A 19584-nucleotide genomic window follows, 5' to 3' on the forward strand; every position below is an offset into this window, starting at 1 on the left:
AGTGAACCGTACAGAGTGATCCACACCCTAAGGGACCATCATGAAGAGCTGTTTTGCTCTTATTCTGCTGCTTGCTGGTGAATTTTTCCTCCTCCAACTACACTTCATTCAGATTTTTATTTTAAAACATTTTTCAATGCTTAGGAGGAAGTTATTTTATCTTCTATGTCATTGTCTGAGAGATGCACTGAAATACTTGCAAATAAATTACATGCAAAAGCAAGAATTGAAGCTGAACCTACAAGTACGCCGTTATCTGCTCTTCTTCCGTATGTCAGGTGCTGCATCAGGGGCCATTGTGAAGAGGATTGTTGGGGGTAAGAGCTGTCGCAGCGAGAGGCAGTACCATGTCGAGATACATTCTGTCCAAGGGGACAAGCGCTGTGGAGGAGCTCTGCTCAACACTCGCTGGGTCATCACTGCTTCTCACTGTGCAGGACGGTAAGAAACATCCAGCATCCCACATGATGCAGCTGTGATGTATTTTATAATGACGGAAAACTGGCCTCAATCTGTGTCAATCCCCAGACAACAAGTTCTTCTCTTGTTTTTTGCAGGCTTGTGAAACTGAAGTTTGGCTTAAATGTGTCAAAATTGAAAAAAGCTAAGGAATTCCTTAAACGAAACAGCCTAGGAACTGAGCAAGAAATTGCGGATAAACAACAGTTTTCTTTCAAAGACGAAGAAGGGCGTATTCATGACATCATGCTCATAAAACTGAACAAGGATGTGTCCCCTGAACATCCCACCATCCCCCTTCCTCACCATGAGTGTGAGAGGCCCAAGCTGAAACAGCAGGTTGAAGTTGGAGGCTGGGGAGCAACGACGGCCAACATGAAAAGTGAGCAGCACCAAGATACTAGATCCAGTTCTGCCTTTTGAATATAGAATTCACTTAATCTGATGTTTTGTTTTGAACCCTCAGAGGCCAAATCCAGCAGAAAGCTGAGCTGTGCCAGAACAATGATTGCTGCATGTGGTGAAAATGATAAACCTGGTGGAAAGTACTACAGTGACGAATCTACCACCATGTGTGCCTTTCAACCCGGCGTGGAGGCCTGCTTTGTAAGCAGACAGTTTTATATTTTTTATTTCTTTTGTTCATTTTTATGCCATCACAACTGTAAACTGATCACACCTCTGATGTCTCTCTTCCAGGGCGATGCAGGTACAGCTGTGGAGTATAATGATCTCTTGTATGGGATCATTGTCAGCAACCCTGTTGATAAGTGTGCAAACCCGATTGTAATGTTGGATACCTGTCACTACCTCAAGTGGATTGAAGACACCATGCGCACACATTCATGAGTAAACCTCACAGGTTATGACCGGGATCACAAATGGACTTTAAAAGTAAATATCAGTTCTCATATGTTTTTCATTTATAAGTATTATTACTTGTCAAATCTACTTAATTTTATGCCAACTAGTTTTGTACTCAATATTGTGTTAATAAAACATTTTATAATTGGAAGCAAACAAAACATTTTAAAGTGCAATTAGGATATCTGTAATCCAAATATCTCTTTCTCTTCTTTTTCAATGTATGATTGATATGAAAAATACGATTCGGATATTACCATGTTATAACTATTCTCCTCCCAGTGTACAGTTGGTAAAACCAATTTTTTTTCCTATGAATAAAAAGATGAGATCTCCCACAGTTCATGTGTTATCTGTCAATTCTTTGAAGCACATTTGAATGTCAAATGTTAGATATCCACAAGGGTTTGATAAGGCAGATAGCATGAAGCCGACCTGTGTCTCCACTATACTGTAGTTGTGGCTACAGCCATATATTGTATATACAACATAGTGCATCACTTTCTCCTTGTACTCTAACACTATTTACTATATAAGACCTCAGTATGTAAATCTACACCATTAACACACCACTCACAGTAAAAACCCTAATAAAAAGTCTCCCACTGCTTTTTAATGCACCCAGTACTTCAGTATAGATTCTGTGTATTAAATGTACATATGTTAAAGGAATAATTTGTATTTTTTTAAGTGTATGAGGTATCCATAGTCAGTGTATTACTTGTAGTAAAAAACTTTTTTTACTTACGACACGGAGGTAAAATAACAATTTGTACAAGCCAGAAGAGTCCAAAGTCTATTCATTGTGAGTCCTTTTAGAGTTCAAATAAAATGTACTTCCTTTACAATACTGAAAGTCTTTGTAGCTTTTTTTGTTCTTCACATATTCGATTAAAGTGCCATACTGTTTGAGTTCAACAATGGTTGGTTTGGAGCCAGACCTTTTCAAATTGTGGATGTGGAAATTACCAAGAATGATCAGAAGCTGAATTATATAGTTGATATTACTATCCAACCCACTGAACATAAAATATAACATCAACATCAAATGCATTCATCTGTACATAAGTACCAGTTTTTCTATTTATAAAGTTTTGCATATCTGTCCAAATTAAATTCGAATGATCACAGTGAAAAAACAAATGAAATATTGTTTCTCTATCTGAGTTGCATCCCTCCAGTTTCGAGACGCAGACAGGAGTAAACTTAGCTCTGTACTGCTGTGGACGAGGCCAGCAGCAAAACGTGTTTTAGCCACCTAAAAAAAATCGATATCCGTTTAAGTGTACGCTATATTTAGAATATTTTCACCGCTTTACCTTGCCTTCAGACAGCCCTTTCCTTTGGCACTACATTTTCTCAACCGTAGTAATGTATTACGCCGCAGATCAGCTGTTTAGTGTAACGTGGTCGGAGTCGGGATCAAGGTTTTCTACCTGCTACTCTGTCTCTGTCTCCATCACTGCATGCATATCAAGTTTTGAGAAGTGATAATGCAGTTGGTTATGTAGGGTTTGGAAGCGCAGGCTATATTAACTGGTACTGAATTAATTAACTAGTTCGTTTTAACAACAGGATCATGGATACACATTGATTTGATTGATTTATTTTAATGTGCAATGTAATAAAAACCCCACAAGGCTGCACTGCTGCTTCACATTGCCTCTGGTACAATGAGGTATCTATTATATCATAAGTTGATTTAATTTGAATCAGTTTTACATCAACACTCTAGGAAATGTAAAATACTAAATAAAATCTGATTTTCTGTGTCAACTAAAACGTATTTTTTTTTAGAGATGTTTACATGATTTTACATTTCTTAGATCCTTTTCACAGAAATAGCCAAGTGAAGCAGGACTATTTCCTCAAAATGTACCTTTCCAACGCAAAGTGTATGAAACTGAAACAATCATTAAGCGTAGATCTTTTCATTTCAAATTAGGGAGTTCTTAACAGATTTTATTGTCTTAAAAACACTGACAACATGTGGAATTCTTTTCCAATAAGAAATTTAATGACAGAAATGAACATTAATATCACAATAAAAAAATGTAATTGTTGCAGAGATGCGTGATCGTTGCAGCTTTCTGTCTTCTGGGATTGTTGGATTATTTTTGAGGCCTGGAAGGTATCTCCCCCATGGCTGTTAGCTATCAATTTTGGATCACTAAAATCTTAAAGTTCAGACAATAAAATAAGTTATGCAGATTGTCCTGCCAAGGTTTCACAGCACAGACTGACTGCAATCTAATATTCAAGTGAATTTGTTCATCTGAGGTATAACAAGGTGGCTTTTTCAAGCTTATTCCCATTCAGATAAGCAGATGCATAGAAAGGTTAATTTTTTCATATTATTTAATGATATGCACCCATTATCATTACAGCAAGTCTTTTCAAGCCTTCACAAGATTGTTCTGGAGGCAACTTATAAAAAATACCATTGGCCAGTTCTTTGCACAAAAGCACCTTGGCTTGTCTCTGACACACACACACATACACACAAAAAGACTTTCACAGATGCAGATGTGGATATTGTCACTCATTTAAGGTCCAGTTGTGAGTTCTCTGGTCGGGTTTCATGTGTCACATCTCTCATTCGGGTGTAGAAAGAGTCGGGTGTATCAAACGGTCCTTTACACGACGTTACAGTTAGGGCGACTGGATCAGGGTCATTGCACACTTGTTCAGGTGAAAGTATGGTCTTTATGGTTGATGAGACGTTCATACCAGCCTGTGGCGCAGAGCAGAATCAGATAATCTTGACCACGGGGAAGTACTTGTGAGCTGTGAAGTCAAACTCTGGGAGAACCTAGAGATGCAGAAATTTGACATTTTTTACTCCAAAAGACAACGAAATTACAATAATCACAATTGTTGTCAATTAAACACCAGCCATATGCAAACAACACACTCTTCTACATATAAAATATCCATTTCAGAATTGGAAACTGGAAACTCATGAGGAACCACTGACACCATGTGGCTTGGATTACATTTAAATTTACACACTATAATGTAAATATTACATTACATGGAAAATAATGATAATCACGTGAATGTGTGTATTATGTTACCTTGGTCTCCTTCTTGTGCCCTCCGGCCAGGAGCTTCATAACTACAATGTTGGGTTTGGCCACTTTCAGTATACGAGTCACCTGTTAAAAAGCATTAATAACTGGTTATTGATATCCGAAGACGTGAGAGAAGGTAAGAGCTTCTTAGGTTGGTGCAATACAGCAGAAACTGTTGTGTGACCCCCCCATTGGGAGGAAGTAGCCGCTGCTGTATGTCTTTCAGCAGAGAGAGAGAGATAGAGAGATAGAGAGAGAGAGAGAGGGAGAGCAGGGGAGCGCTGTTGTTATTTCGGTAATAAGAGTAGTAGATACACTTTATTGCTGATAGAAAATATGTTCAAAGACCATTTTATTAATCCACCCTCCTGTGTGGAACAAGTGCATCTCCATATTCTACAGTTCATACATTAGTTAACTATTTTATTTTCTGCTTTACAAAAGGTAAGAAGGAAAATCAAGTCCTTTATAAATGTTGTTTCTGCTGTTTCTGACCAGGAAAACGAAAAATGTCTTTTCGTTTATGGATTTTGAAATGAAACTCAAATTGCTATTCTGTTTTCATTCATTTAATTTCTGTTTCTGAAAAGGAGAACAACAAAACAACCATTATTTCTAATAGCTTACGCATTGCAATACATTGTCTCTTTGTGCTATTTCTTATATCTTCACATCACTTCACCTGGTGTGCTGTGATCATTCAGCTGTTAAAATGGTTGCTTGCAACAGTCATTATTGGGCTTGCCTCATTTGGCATATGTGTGTAATGATTTTTTTAGACATACTCTGTAATGGTTTTGCATTTATTCCTCATACAGGCCATTTATAATGGAAATAATATTTAGCATGTCGTGTTGCATTGGGATGTGAGTTGCATTCAAATTTGATCGTCAGTGTAAGGGCTAGTATGGCATTTGAAGGCACGTCTATCTATGGTGTCAGGTTTTTTGGTTGTGTCTTACATTTTTCTGTAGTATGTGTGTTGCGCCTGTACCTCAGCAATAAGTTCATGTAAATCTATGATCTTTATAGAGCAGGAATTTATTTTATAATTGTTAAATTTCCTGACCTCTGGGTCTGGGCTGGGCACATTTTCTAGAATGAGCTTGGCCTGCTGGAAATGTTTGCTGGCTGCCAGGTAGAGGTCTGCAGAGCCTGGTGGAGGATTGTACTTCTTCAGATCAGACATCTCCTGGAGTAGACAAAGAGTCAGAAAGAGCAGAAAAACAGAGAAAAGTGGAGTGTGGAGAAGAAAAAACAAACATGATGGGATAAACAGAAAATGTGAAGCCCCTGCTAGATAAATTCCACCCACACAGACAAACAGTACCTTGAACTGGATGTAGTGCACAGGTGGGGGGGTGACCACACTGTTGAAGGGGGCGAAGCGATGCTCATAGCGAACCTGCTCGCTGTCGAGCTCAAACTGAGGCTTACGCACCTTCCCGTCCATATCCAGTGCTACCATGGTCTTAGGAGACAGACAGGGTCAGAGAGATGATGGATTATACCTCAATATGTGTCAAATAGGGTAGAAAAAGAGTCAAAGTGCGTCTGTACTGGTGTCCTACCTTGTACATGCCAGCACACATGTTCTGGTATGCTTGACTCATGGTGATCTCTTTGCTTAGAGGGCGAACTGCAGAGTAAACCCAAACATAACATCAATAATGGATCATCGCACCTACAGAAGGATAATACTTCCACATAGAAATTATACAGTGTCTTTTCAGACATTGGCCAACATGCTGTGTTCATACACAGAGAAGAATCCACCTCAACCACGGAGACTGCAGTAGACTGTACCTTTCTTCTTCTTCTTGGTCTTTTTGCTGCTGCGTCCTTTCAGCTGCTCCTCCAGAATCCGCTCCTCTGCCATCTGAGAGGAGTCTGCTCTGCTCAGAGTGGACATCAGCCATGCGTAAAGGAACTCTGACAGGTACCTGCAGTCATAAATGGACACACACGCACCCATTCATGCTGTAGGTCTATTTCTCTGAATTGATATCTAGAAATCACCACAATCCAAAAGTTCTCTTTAGGGTAATTGATTCTGTTATTAATGGTTATTAATTATCCACTTCTTTTTCTGTACCTGATGTTGAGCTGTCTGATAAATTTCTTGCTCATTTTGTGAATGAAGTGGAGAATATTAGATCCCAAATCCAGCCTGACCCTTGCATTCTATTTCTCGTGTTAATTCTGCCTCTTTTTCCCAGTTACAACCCATAACAATTTCAGTGTTAAGAGAGTACAGCCTCCTATAAGAACTCCTCCTCCTGCATCTCAGACAAAGGAGGTATCTTCCACTGTTAGCCCTGTTATTATGCATGTTTTTAACAATTCTCTGGCTCCTCATTCTTTTACAAACAGTGTTAAGCATGTTATTATTCATTTGTTGCTAAAAAACCTAATTTGGACCCCCGTCCTTAACTACAGAACAATCTCGGTTCTGGAGAAAATAATTTCATCCCAACTGATATCTTTTATGAATGATAATAGTGTTTTTAACTGTTGCCAGTCTGGTTTTAGAGAACTTCATAGCACTGAGACAGCTCTTGCTGCCTCTTGGCCAGGTTTTTCAGTATCATGATGTGCTTTACCATTTTTATGCTGACGACACTTCGTTATACATGCCATTAAAATCCAAAGATCCTAGCAGCCTAGCAAATCTTACAACTTCCTCTCTGATATTAAGTGCTGGATGTCCCAAAATTTCCTTTAATGTAATGATGATAAGTCTGAGGTCATCCTGTTCAGTCCCCCAAATTCCATAAGATCTTTTGGTGCTAAAGATCGATTGGTGATCTATTAAGCAGTCTGCTAGGAATCTAGGGGTTATATGTGATGCTAACCTCTGTTTTGATGCCAACCTTGATGCTAACCTGTGTTGTCCAGTCATGTTTCTTTCAGCTCAAGATTATCTCTAAAATTAAGCCATTTTTATCAATTGCTGATTTACAAAAAGTTGTACATGCTTTTATCTGTTCTCGGCTTGATTATTGCTATGCACTTTCCTTGGGTATCAGCAAGGGCTCCCTCCACCATCTCCAATTGGTACAAAACACTGCTGCTCGACATATTACCGAGACAAAGAGGCATGATCACATTACCCCTGTGCTTGCCTTGCTACACTGGCTAGCCCCCACAGTATGGATCTCTGCTTACTGAACTCAGACACACTAATTCTCAAGCTTCTTTTAAATCTCTTCTTAAAACTTTTGTCTTTGTGAAAGCTTTTGTAAATGTTTGATATATGTTCTTATTTATTTGATCTATTTATTTTATTGTCTTTTCTTTCTCTGTGCTCATGTCCTTGGCCTTATTCTCATTTTATTGGCCTTGCCTGGTTTTATTTCCTTTTTGTGAAGCACTTTGTAACATTGTTAAGAAAAGTGGTATATAAATAAAGTTTATTATTATCATAGATAGATCTGATTTTATGAGTCATAATAGTGAGCCAGTGACAACCTGCAACATATAACAGTGTGTGTGCTTTACCAGTAGATGTAGTAGTATTCATGCATGCTGTAAAGCTCCAGTTCAAAGCCACTCAGCAGGTACTGGATCATGATCCTCAGGTTATGGTAGAGGATCCAGGTGCCAAGACAGGCGAGATGCTGTCGCTGAGGCTCAAGTTTCATCAGCAAGCTATGCAGCGCTGCATCCACCTTCTCTGCCTGCAGGACCACATACAGAGGCAGAACTTAGTTGTCGTTGGGTCATTATTGATAAAATCACAACGGCCCTGAGCATGGTTGAGGAAAAACCCACAGTAAGAAGATAAGGTGCTTTGAATAAGTCAATATGTGACTAAAACTTCCTGATCATTATCTAACTTGTGTGGCAAAAAATGCATAAGTGGTGGTGTTGTGCTTAAACATAGTAAAAAAGGAGGAATACAACATAAGAAAATGCTGCAGTTAACCTCATCCTGCAGTGTGGCAAACTCTTCAAGAATGTGACCCAGCTTGTCTCGCTGTCGAGCTCGGTTATGTCCATGGATCTGGATCAGACTGCAGAATGGCTGTAGGGAGAATTAACAAGCAAACACACACACACACACACACACACACACACACACACACACACAGTATAAACACACAGTCAGAAGACACCAAGATAGCTTCATCACTTGTTAAATTCATATAAAGGGTTGATGGAAGAATTTCCTTCATCTCACTAGAAAACACAGTTCTCATCAAACTATCCTGATGAAACATTTTTCTATGTCTTCTCCTAAACTATTCAGCAAACTTATGCTGAAGTGAAAGCATCCAGTAAAGTGCTCTGGGCGACTGAGGTAGATCTTCAACAATTAGTTGATAAGTTGTCAACTATTAAATCAATGACCAACTATTTTGATAATCGATTAATTGTCTGGAGTCATTTTTTGAGAAAATATGTCCAAAGTCTCTGATTCCAACTTCTCAAGTGTGAACATCTTCTGGTTGAAACATTGTACACGTATCTTCCAAAAATGAGATGCAAAATGCAGCTGAATCAGGTGCTTCTCACTTCGAGGACAGCAGACTTTCAGAGAACAAAAAAGACTGGAGCACAGTGATTAATTCATAGCCTTTAATTGTGCAAACAGACATAATTAAAGGAAATGAATTAATCAATGCGCTCCAGTCCCTTTTGTTCTCTGTGAATATTTTCTGGTTTCTTTAATCTTCTATGACAGTAAACTGAATATCTCTGGGTTGTGGACTGTTGGTCGGGACAAAAAAAGACATTTGAGGACGTCACCTTGGTCTTTGGAAAACGTGATCACCATGTTTCATCATTTTCTGACATTTTATAGACCAAACAACTAATCAATTAATTGAGAAAATAATCAACAGATTAATTGATAATGAAAATAATGGTTAGTGGCAGCCCTAGACTGCAGTATTGGAATGCATCAGATGTGCAGACTATAATTGAACAGTAAAAGTAACATACCCTGGAGCAGTGTGTAACAAAGGAGTCAATGTAGTCTTTAGCCTGGTGGTTGTTGAACAGACAACACCTGGAGAGAGACAAGTGCACGCACACACGCACGCACGCACGCACGCACGCACGCACGCACGCACGCACGCACACACGCACACACACACACACACACACACACACACACACACACACACACACACACACACACACACACACACAGTAAGCTTAAGCTCAAGATAAGGTTCACCAGTTAAGGATTTAGTGATTTAACCAATGTCACACTTACTTGTAAGAGAGGACAGGTGGGCTGACAAAGTATCTGAGAGCATCTTTAATCATGTCCTGCATCAGGTGGGTGCCGAACACTTTCTTATTATCTATCAGGAACGTTGTCTGGGTTCAGGAAAACAATCTGTTAGTTATCATACTGGGTTTTATATTGAAATTGTATAATATTGTCTGAAACACAATTTTACTTAAACTGTTTTTTGTTAATGACTGCATATATATATATATATATATATATATATATATATATATAAATATATATTGCTGCTTGAAAGTTTGTGAACCCTTTAGAGTTTGCTCTATTTCTGCATAAATATGACCTAAAACATGATCAGATTTCCATTCAAGTCCTAAAACTAGATAGAGACATCAGTTAAACAAATGAGACAAAAACCTTACACTTGTTTGTTTATTTATTGAGGAAAATGATTCAATGTTACATATTTGTGCATGGCAAAAGTATGTGAACTTCTAGGATTATCAATTCATTTGAAGGGGAAATTAGAGTCGGGTGTTTCAATCAATGGGATGACAATCAAGTGTGAGTCTGGGAGGCCCTGCCTTATTTAAAGAGGAGAAATCTGGGTCTTCACTGTCAAACTCTGAGCTTCACAACACAGGTTTGTGGAAGTGTGTCATCGCTCAAACAAAGGAGATTTCTGAGGACCTTAGAGGAAGAGTTGTTGATGCTCATCAAGCTGGAAAGGGTTAAAAACCATTTCTAGAGAGTTTGGACTCCACCAGTTGATTGTCAGGCAGATTGTGTACAAATTGAAAACATCCAACACCATTGTTACCCTCCCCAGGACATGGTCAAACAACAAAGATCACCCCAGAGCGGGCATGTAATAGTCCAGAAGGCCACAAAGGACCCCAGGGTAACGTCTAGGAAACTAAAGGTCTCTCTTGCAGTGGCTACAGTCAATGTTCATGAGTCCACCATCAGGAGAACATTGAACATCAATGGTGTGCATGGCAGAGTTGCAAGGGAAAAGCCACTTTTCTCCAAAACAAACATTGCTGCCGTCTACGGTTTGCTCATGACCACATGGATAAGCCAGAAGGCGATTGGAAAAATGTTCTGTTGATGGATGAGACCAAAATCAAACTTTTTGGCTTGAATGAGAAGCGTTATGTTAGGCGATGAGCAAACGCTGCATTCCTACATAAGAACCTTAACCCATCTGTGAAACATGCTGGTGGTAGTATCACGGTATGGGCTGCTTTGCTGCCCCTGAACCAGGACAGCTTGCAATCATTGATGGAGCGATGAGTTCTGAGTTGTACCAGCAAATTCTACAGGAAAATGTCAAGGTATCTGTCTGTGAACTGAAGCAGAACGTGGGTCATGCAGTAAGACAATTACCCCAAACACACAAGTCGTTCTACCAAAGAATGGGTAGAGCAGAAGAAAGATAATGTTTTGGAATGGCTGAGTCAAAGTCCTGACCTTAATCCTACAGAAATGCTGTGGAAGGACCTGAGGCATGTAGTTCATGCAAAGAACCCCACCAACATCCCTGAGTTGAAACTGTTAAGTTAATTAAGGAGGAATTGGCTAAAATTCCTCCAAGCTGATGTGTAGGGCAGATAAACAGTAACCGGAAACGTTTGGTTAAAGTTATTACTGCAAAAGGGCGTCACATCAGTTACTGAAAGCAATGGTTCACATACTTTTGCCTCACACAAATATGTAAAATTGGATAATTTTCCTCAATAAATAAATGAAAAAGTTTATTTTTTTGTCTCATTTGTTTAATTAGGTTCACTTTATCTACTTTTAAGACTTGTGTAAATATCTGATCACATTTTAGGTCATATTTATGCAGAAATACAGAAAATTCTAAAGGGTTCACAAACTTTCAAGCAGCACTGTATATATATCAAGGGTTATAGGCATCAGACAGCCAAAACAGTGTCTCTCCAGCTTTGTGAATCTGAACGACAACCATTAACTCACCTGAAGTAGAGATCTAGAAAGCACGCAGGGAGACTGTTCACTGAATTCACAGAAGAAGTCCTAGTAAAACCACAAACACAATGTTCAAGTCAACATTAGTGTCTTCATCTTTTATATTTTCTATCAGTTCAAGGCTAGGAAATGTACTTCTCTGTGTATATCTGTTTCTAAATATTTGTATTCACCAGTATGCCGTGTAAATTGGTGGTGTTGATCACATCACAAACAGTCTTGATGCGCTCTATGAGTTTGCCAAAATAGGCCACCATGTCCTCCCTCTTAATGATCTTGGCGTAGCGAGGAAAGGTAGGTGGCAGCAGTCTCTGGTTGACCAGGGGTTCAAAGCCCATCATGATAGGGTGATCTGTAGCATACATAGAAAAAAATCAAAGTTAACACTGGTCATATTCTAAATTATGAACTCATCTTCCCTAATCAGCTAATCAGCCAAATGTAATGGAGTAAAGTGAGATAAAAAGTTTTTAACAGGCTTTTTCAGAACAGTTTATGGAAATTTGTTGAAGTCAAGGAAGTACATTTAGTGTTTACTGTATTGTAACGGTCTGGGTTGCTACAGCAACTACTTTATTGGATGGCTTGAGAGCAGGAATGCATATAATGTATGCGCCATACTTTCTTTTATTTAGATCTACTAACTTTTTTCCACAATGAACTCTAAGCATGTGCAGTATGTGTGTCTGTGTGTTTACAACTGCTAGTTTGTAAATCGGTGCTGAGCCAAGGTATGTGCTTGACTAAATGGTTGAAGGGTGGTTATGTGTGTGTGTGTGTGTGTGTGTGTAAGAGAGAGAGAGAACGTGTTACCCCCTTTAGTGGTGTCATTCTGTGACTGAATGCCGTGCTGAATACTGGAATGAATGGCTGATAAGAGGTCAGCAGCCTGAGCCACAAGCTTCTGGGCCTCACCCACCGAGCTGGTCTGATTCAGACAAAACATAAACAAAAACACACACATACACAAGTAAGACAATTACCGATTTAACTTTAGATGCTTTCATGGAAGCTTCTCATAGTATTAAGTAGAAACAAGCTTTAAAAGCTGTTAAGCAGTCAAGACTTCTGCTGCTGTCTCATACTGTGTGTGTTTGTATGTGTATTACCTCTTTCTTGGTAAAGGCGATCAGTGCGGTCAACAGAAGTCGTGTGAACTTGATTCTATTGAAAAGTGCCAAGAACTGCTGATGCTGGGAAAAAAGAGCATATAAGGACATTAAAGGCACACACATGGCATGCAAACCTATAAATAGACATTTCCTAACAAGTCTTTGAGGCTCCACAAGACACAAGAAACAACAAAGGCTACATTTTATTTTTGTTTTGACCACCCAGAAGAAGTCCATTTTTGGAGTCTGCTTTTTTCCTTCCTTTATTATTACTGCTTTAATGAAACGGCTGGAAATTCCAGAGGAGAGTCTCTAAAGGTCGTATCAATCCCACACTCTGACCGGCAGGAGATGAAATTACAACAGCCAGAGACTGACAAGGACGACTGAGGATTTAGTTTCTTTATGACAGAAATGTGGGGATACTAGGCTAGGAACTTGCTAGCACATGTGTCACAAACAAATACTGTATGTGGCTACACTAGTTTTTAGGTTTCAGATGGTCTAAATGCTAATCTAGAAGCATTCCCATATAACTAAGAAAAAACACAATTTGCGGCATAGACATGGAGGGATTACCTGACTTACCTCTAGCTCAACCTCCGGATCTCGCTGCTCACCTTGTCGACTGCGTGTGCTCTGAAGGAGTAGGAAAGAAACCAAGAGACAATGTAATGGCTCAGCAGCAGCTTTGCTATCAACAACAGTGTAAAGGCAAAAAATATAGCTTAAAATGGTCAAGAACAGTTACCTTAACTTTCCTCTGTAACTCATCCTCCACATCTTTCAGCATACCTGGTCAGTTGAATACACGAGAGAGAGAGGACATCAAAAATCTTTGTATTCATTAGTAATGGCTTCAGTTGTCCAGAGCTTTTGTAAACCTGCAGACTTAATGAACTATCACAGTACTGTACTTGTACCTGTCACCCGCAGGTCTGTCACATTATTAGCCATCTTGAAGCCATAGGTCATGGCCTGGAAATCCTCCTACAGAAAAATATAAAGCACATCATAATTCATACAAATGCAACACTGAGTCATCAACAGCACACCAACAGGCAGAGCAGAAACATCATTTAGAAAAAAAATTATACCTGTTCCCTATTTAAATACTGTAATCATGTGCATCTCCCAGCAATCCTAATGTGGCCTTTTTTAGATTTGAACAGTACGACAGATGCACCCACCCACACAAACACACACACAAACACAAACAAACTGTAAAAGATGCGTACCTCCTCGAACACAGCAGCCTTGTTGACTTTCTCTCGGGCGATGTCACACACCTTCAGGATGCCCAGGGCAAAGGCTTTGAGGGCTGGCTCCTCAATCAGGTCAGGGTTATGGACATAAAGACAGGTGAACACAGTCTGCGCCAGGGAGTGGCCCTCCAGCCACGTGATCTGTACGTGGACAAATATACAAAAACACACACAAACATGACTGGATTTTCCACAGTGGAGCTGATCTAAAATTCAATGGGCTTCAATGAGCCAAGTGCTGTCCTGAATTTATAGAAGTAGTTATTTTCTTTGACAAACTTATGGAGAAAGGATACTCAAATTCAAAACTCTAGATTCATATATTATACAGAAAAACCAACAGTGTATGTTAACATGTATGATGACATGCTTCTTCGCATTTATTGGCTGAGAAAGGAGATTCATTGGTTGGGAGATTGAAACTCACCAAACAGCAGAAACATGTGTCTATGATCCCGATGAGTTCAGGAAGACTAAGGTCTTTCACCTTGATAGCACCTTCCTAAAAAGGGAAAGATTTACTGTTACGATGAAAGAAAAAAAAACAACAACAATAAAACCCCAAATACAACTGATCATGACAATTATTAAAATGTTGAGCTGTACAACAGAAAATTAGGTTCTGTGTCATAATACCAGGTAATTCATTCTTTGCATTGTTCAGCAGCTGGAAGTCAGCAGTACTGTACCTTGATAGCTTGTTCAAAGTTGAGCACTTTCCTGTTGACCTGGTTTCCAATCATTCCTGCATCCATCTTAGGATCCATCATCTCTATGGCTGACATGGCCTCAAACAGGCCGAACCTGCCACCACAGCAGAAAGTTTAGTATAAGTGTGTGTTTATGAGGGTTGAACATATTTTGGCTTTTGGATGATATTTGTGGATTGGTTCAATAGCTGATGCAGATGTCAATATGCTTAAATTCAAATGAGTTTATGCCAAAAAAAAAATCACATTATTGTGTGTTTTAGTGCAAATATTTTTTCTTGTCAATGCCGTAAAACTGCTTAAACAGGATCTCCACTTTGGGACACTGAAACCAGCGGTAAAATATATTTTAAGGGGGGAAAGCTGACTCCTCTCACTAAGCGGAAAGATATGTTTTAGAGAGCCATTTTATTGAACTGACCCTTCCAAGAGTCAGTCTGCAAAAAGTACTGTGTCATACTCACAGCTTGTCATGAAGCAGCTCCCCAAGGTTCAATTCTGCATGAATAAAAAACAAAGTTAAAGCACAAAGAAGAAGAGGAACAAGTCGTTCTCTTTCATACAGTAACTGCACATACAACTCACACACAATCACTTTCAGAGTCTGTACCTTTGCATGCACCCTTGAATTCATGCGTGATATCAACCCAGTTGGCATTGTTCTTCATCTTTTCTGGGATGCCCAGCCCCCAGCCAGCATCATCATCCTCAACTGATGACTTCATCACCATGTTGACTGCTAAAGACAAACACAAAGAAACCAGGACAGAGGGTTAAAATATATTGCAAAAGTGATTCTATAAACTGGGATTTAAAAGTGGTGATGGATCTGGAAGATCTGACCGTCTGGGAGCAGCAATGGAAAAAGCTTGGTCACCTTTTGATTTTGACCGAGAACGTGGAACAGAGAGAAGTAAGTGATCAGAGGATCTGAGGGACCTGGATATCAAATATGTCATGAGCAAATTTGCCAGACACAAGGCAGTGATCCAGACAACATAAAATTGACATATTTTTGTACACTGGCTTTCAACAGACTTTTCTTTCATCAGACTTTTTGATTTATCATAGCAGTGAAAGCACAGGTTTAACTAATGACATGAACAAACGAGTCACCATGAACAAGAGTGGGACCCTGAAGCTGGCACACTTAAATGTAATGTAGCCATCATAATTTTATTAATAAAATCGGTGGTTTTACAAATCAAACTGTCCACAGCATGAAACGTCTATGGGAAAACACATATTTGCACTATGTGACTTCATGAAGAGCCTCTGGTCTAGTGGCATTGGACATTGTGTATCAGACGCTGTCTTTAAACATTTACTGTATGAATTGTGCACTGAAAAATACACATTCACACAACCATTTACAACAATTCTTCACCTTCTCCACCGGATACTCCAAAGGTTAGTTGGCTTTGAACACACAGTGCAATCGGTACAGTCAGGTCACAGGTTTAGGTTATATCTATATGTACACTGAGCAGCCATGGGTGTTGTAATAGTCCACTGTAGACCAGTGTCATAACATTTTTAAGCCTCGGTCATAAATTTAGCTTCTTGCTTATATCCTCCAGGTTGCTGCATATTCTTAATAACTTTTACACATTAATGTTCATACTTGACTTCTGCATCCAAAGGAAGTACAGTTCATTAATATCAGGACAATGGTGAAGTAAAGGATTATCATCATGCTATCATGGTCTGTGAACTGTCTTGAGAAGCTTAAGTTGGAGCATAAAATGGTGTAAATTGCTTGCTTGTGTGTACTGCAAAGTCTTAACCTTCTAAACCAAGAACATGTCAGTACTTTGACAGCAAAGGGGGAGTTTAGAAAAATCTAATCCCATGTCTGCATGACTGAATTTACAGTCTCAAATATACATATAAATAAAAGGACAGAACTCCCCATGCACAGCCAGTATTTTCAGACAGGTGCTGGTCGGTCGCAGGAACATATAAGGTGAAAATCATACATACATATAAATAAATCATAAATAAACAAAAATAAATCATTACTTTTGAAGCAGTGACAAACCAAAGCAAGTTTATGCTGACTGAAAAGGTGTAGGCTGAAGCTTATTAGCCTACACCTATCCTTTTTACATTAATTATTTGTACAGATCCCTTTAGATTTATACCATATATGCAGCATAAATAACTGATGTATTGAGATGTATTTGCTTTATAATGTTTATAGAACATCTACCTGAGATTCTGAATTACATTTTTACTTTTTTTTTTTACTTAGTAACCTAAAAGGTAGCAGGCATACTGCAATCAGGGTCGGTTTACTATTAAATTAAAATGACCACAATGAAAACATACAGCAAAATTGTATGTACTTAAACGACTTACAGGTAATATAATTACGGCTTAAAAAGATATTGATGCATATCCTTCAATCTGGTATTGTGAGGCGTTTACTTGAGAGAGTACTTACAATGTCAAACAAATAAAAGAGAGTAACAGTCCACACTGTCTGCTCATTTATCATCAATAGCAACGCAATGATGCAACCTATACACTACACTGTTTCTTACAATTGCTTATGAAAGGTTAGAACAACATACAAGAAGACAAATAAAGGGTGAAGTTCAGATTACTCATGCAACTTATTAAAAGATGTGAGGCGCATAAGACAAGTTAAAGCTCTCTAACGTTAAATTAGCTCATAATATCGTGTGCTAACAAGCTAATATTGCCCAACAGTGGACATTTCCTGTACACAACGTCTGAACTTCGTCAGTTAAACAGGTCGTTCAATTTAATGATATACCCAAAAATACAAATATTGTTGTTAGAAAGCAATATTTTAGCTGAAAATGGGAACATACCGTACTATTGTGTATTAACCATGCAGCTAATGAAGATCTCTTCGAAGACTGTAGAGTGTAAGGCGCACAAATGTGACGACATAGGCCACCGTCAACCTGGGACATGTAGTTTTACATTAAAAAATATGTAGTCCTTGCGTCTAAAAAAAAGTAGTCCTTACATCTAAATAAATGTGTCATCCTCAACAAATTGAGTAGTAGTACATAACAAAATTGGGCATAATATATATCCCCGCAACAAATATGTCTCAAGATTTGTGGATATCAATAACAAAGGTGATTTTTTGTAAAATTGAAGAAGACACAGATAAACGTCTATTTTATGAATGTCAGTATACATCAGGATTCTGGAAAAAAAAAGAGGATTATTTTGACACTCAAGCCAACCATTCGATTAAGATGGAAGCCAGGGATGTAATATTATACTATGAAAACAAAACCAGAATGTTCAACGGACTGTCAGTTCATTAATTCTACTGGGAACATTTCACATCCATAAATCCAAGTTCTCAAGGTCTCGCCCATTATTTGCATTTTTCATGATTGAATTTAGAAAATGTTTTTCCAACTTATAAAGAATAAGAAATGTGAACATACAGTTAGAGTGCTGCAAGGTTTTTTTTAAGAAAAAAAATTGCCTACCTTTTCTGTTAAGTTATTTTTCTATTTATTTATTAATTATTATTATTATTATTATTATTATTATTATTATTATTATTATTATTATTATTATTTACATTTGTGATGTTAACATGTTGACTGTATCAACAAACCAAAAGTGAAGTCATGTTCTCTTATGTTCTGTTATGTTATGTTTATTTCATTATGATGCCTAATTGTTTTCTGTTACTGTATTAATGTCACACATGTTGTAAGTGACACTTTCTGTGAATAAAGTAATGAAAAAATGTAGTTCTTACATAAAGCTGTTAATAATCCTATATAACATATACCCCAGTAAAGTTTTTGTTTCCTGTTTTGCTGATGGAGATGCCAACTTTACTCTTTGTAAAAATGTAAATGAATCACTCACTCATCTCTTTTTCAACTGTAACTTAGTTATCATTTCTATCATAAACATAATTTTAAACTTTCTGTTAAAGATGCTATAATATATTTTCAATGTAAAGACCCTAAAGTTGAATTTATTGTTAATGTGATGATTATAATAGCTGATTTTTTTGTTCACAAATGTTATTTTTCAAGAGATTACTATTATCGTCCCTGTTCCTTCATGATTTGACATATTTTTTGAACTCTGTAAAATCTCTTCAAAAGCAAAAGAGTATATATACTGTTGAAAAAATCATTCATCAGTACAATTGATTATCATAATTACATTTTTGAAAACATTTAGAATTGCATTTATTTATTGTAATATATCGTTATTGCTCTCTTATTTTATTTTATTGTCATTGTCCTTGTCCGTATATTTTGTATTTCCTGTTACAAGACTTGATTATAATTTTAATTCACAATGGTTAAAGTCCCTGTCCATTCAAAAATATGTTTTTCTTCTTGTTCCTACAGTTGGATGTTTGAGCTTCATGCAGAATGATGTATGTGCAGAGTTTGACACTACAAGGCTGTTTTTGCATTCACCTGCTGAAGGTGGAAAGTTTCTCTGTGGTCTTTGAAAATCTAAGTTACAGGGGTGTACCTTTAAGCAGGATTGAACTGTTTTGGATGCTGACCCTGGTTCAATATTCAACTTTCACAAATGTAATGTGGAACCTTGAATCCTCCAGTGAACATACACCGAGAATGGACTTTACAGTGAAGTAGGAGACATCTTGTGTCCAGCAGTTAAACTTCTGAAAATGACATTCAGAAATTCTGAATTTTTCAATAAGGAGGAAGGAGTATATGCCATTGTGAAAAATTCTAACCAGGTGAATTAGCTTTTTTTTTTTTTTGGAAAAACACGTCAGACACAAATTATTATTCAAAGCAGAGTGTTTTTATATGTCTTAAAACATGTCAGGAGAGGACCTTTAACATTTTTTGGACTGTAGATAAAGAAAATTTAAAAAAAGACAGTTCTTACTAGCCCCACTAATAG

The 19584-nt window shown here is 38.0% G+C and overlaps 2 protein-coding genes across 4 annotated transcripts; one reads left to right on the top strand and one right to left on the bottom strand.

Annotated features, from left to right (window-relative positions):
* Positions 1–15: 15 nt before the first annotated feature.
* On the top strand, positions 16–2874 carry LOC122997324 (trypsin-1-like). The gene is made up of 4 exons (XM_044373405.1): positions 16–441; positions 558–841; positions 926–1065; positions 1159–2874. Exons 1-4 carry the CDS (start codon positions 41–43, stop codon positions 1306–1308), a joined length of 975 nt encoding a protein of 324 aa, XP_044229340.1. The 5' UTR covers positions 16–40; the 3' UTR covers positions 1309–2874.
* Positions 2875–3318: 444 nt separating this feature from the next.
* naa35 (N-alpha-acetyltransferase 35, NatC auxiliary subunit) lies at positions 3319–17625 on the bottom strand. 3 transcript variants are annotated; one of them, XM_044373383.1, is made up of 23 exons: positions 17523–17625; positions 15293–15421; positions 15147–15180; positions 14662–14776; positions 14400–14474; positions 13946–14113; positions 13631–13697; positions 13459–13502; positions 13296–13346; positions 12705–12788; positions 12409–12523; positions 11769–11947; positions 11584–11643; positions 9622–9728; positions 9345–9411; positions 8326–8424; positions 7899–8077; positions 6204–6340; positions 5969–6036; positions 5728–5868; positions 5467–5589; positions 4401–4481; positions 3319–4135 (listed from the first exon to the last, which is right to left on the bottom strand). In XM_044373383.1, the coding sequence occupies exons 2-23, from the start codon at positions 15411–15413 to the stop codon at positions 4076–4078; spliced, it is 2175 nt and encodes a 724-aa protein (XP_044229318.1). In that variant the 5' UTR covers positions 15414–15421; positions 17523–17625; the 3' UTR covers positions 3319–4075. The 3 variants fall into 3 exon arrangements, with proteins under 3 accessions (XP_044229318.1, XP_044229326.1, XP_044229307.1); XM_044373391.1 differs by having other exon boundaries at positions 15293–15418; positions 17523–17601; XM_044373372.1 differs by lacking the exon at positions 17523–17625 and adding an exon at positions 15560–15578.
* Between the last annotated feature and the right edge of the window lie 1959 nt (positions 17626–19584).

Source organism: Thunnus albacares, chromosome 2 (assembly GCF_914725855.1).
Source record: "Thunnus albacares chromosome 2, fThuAlb1.1, whole genome shotgun sequence".
Taxonomy (NCBI): domain Eukaryota; kingdom Metazoa; phylum Chordata; class Actinopteri; order Scombriformes; family Scombridae; genus Thunnus; species Thunnus albacares.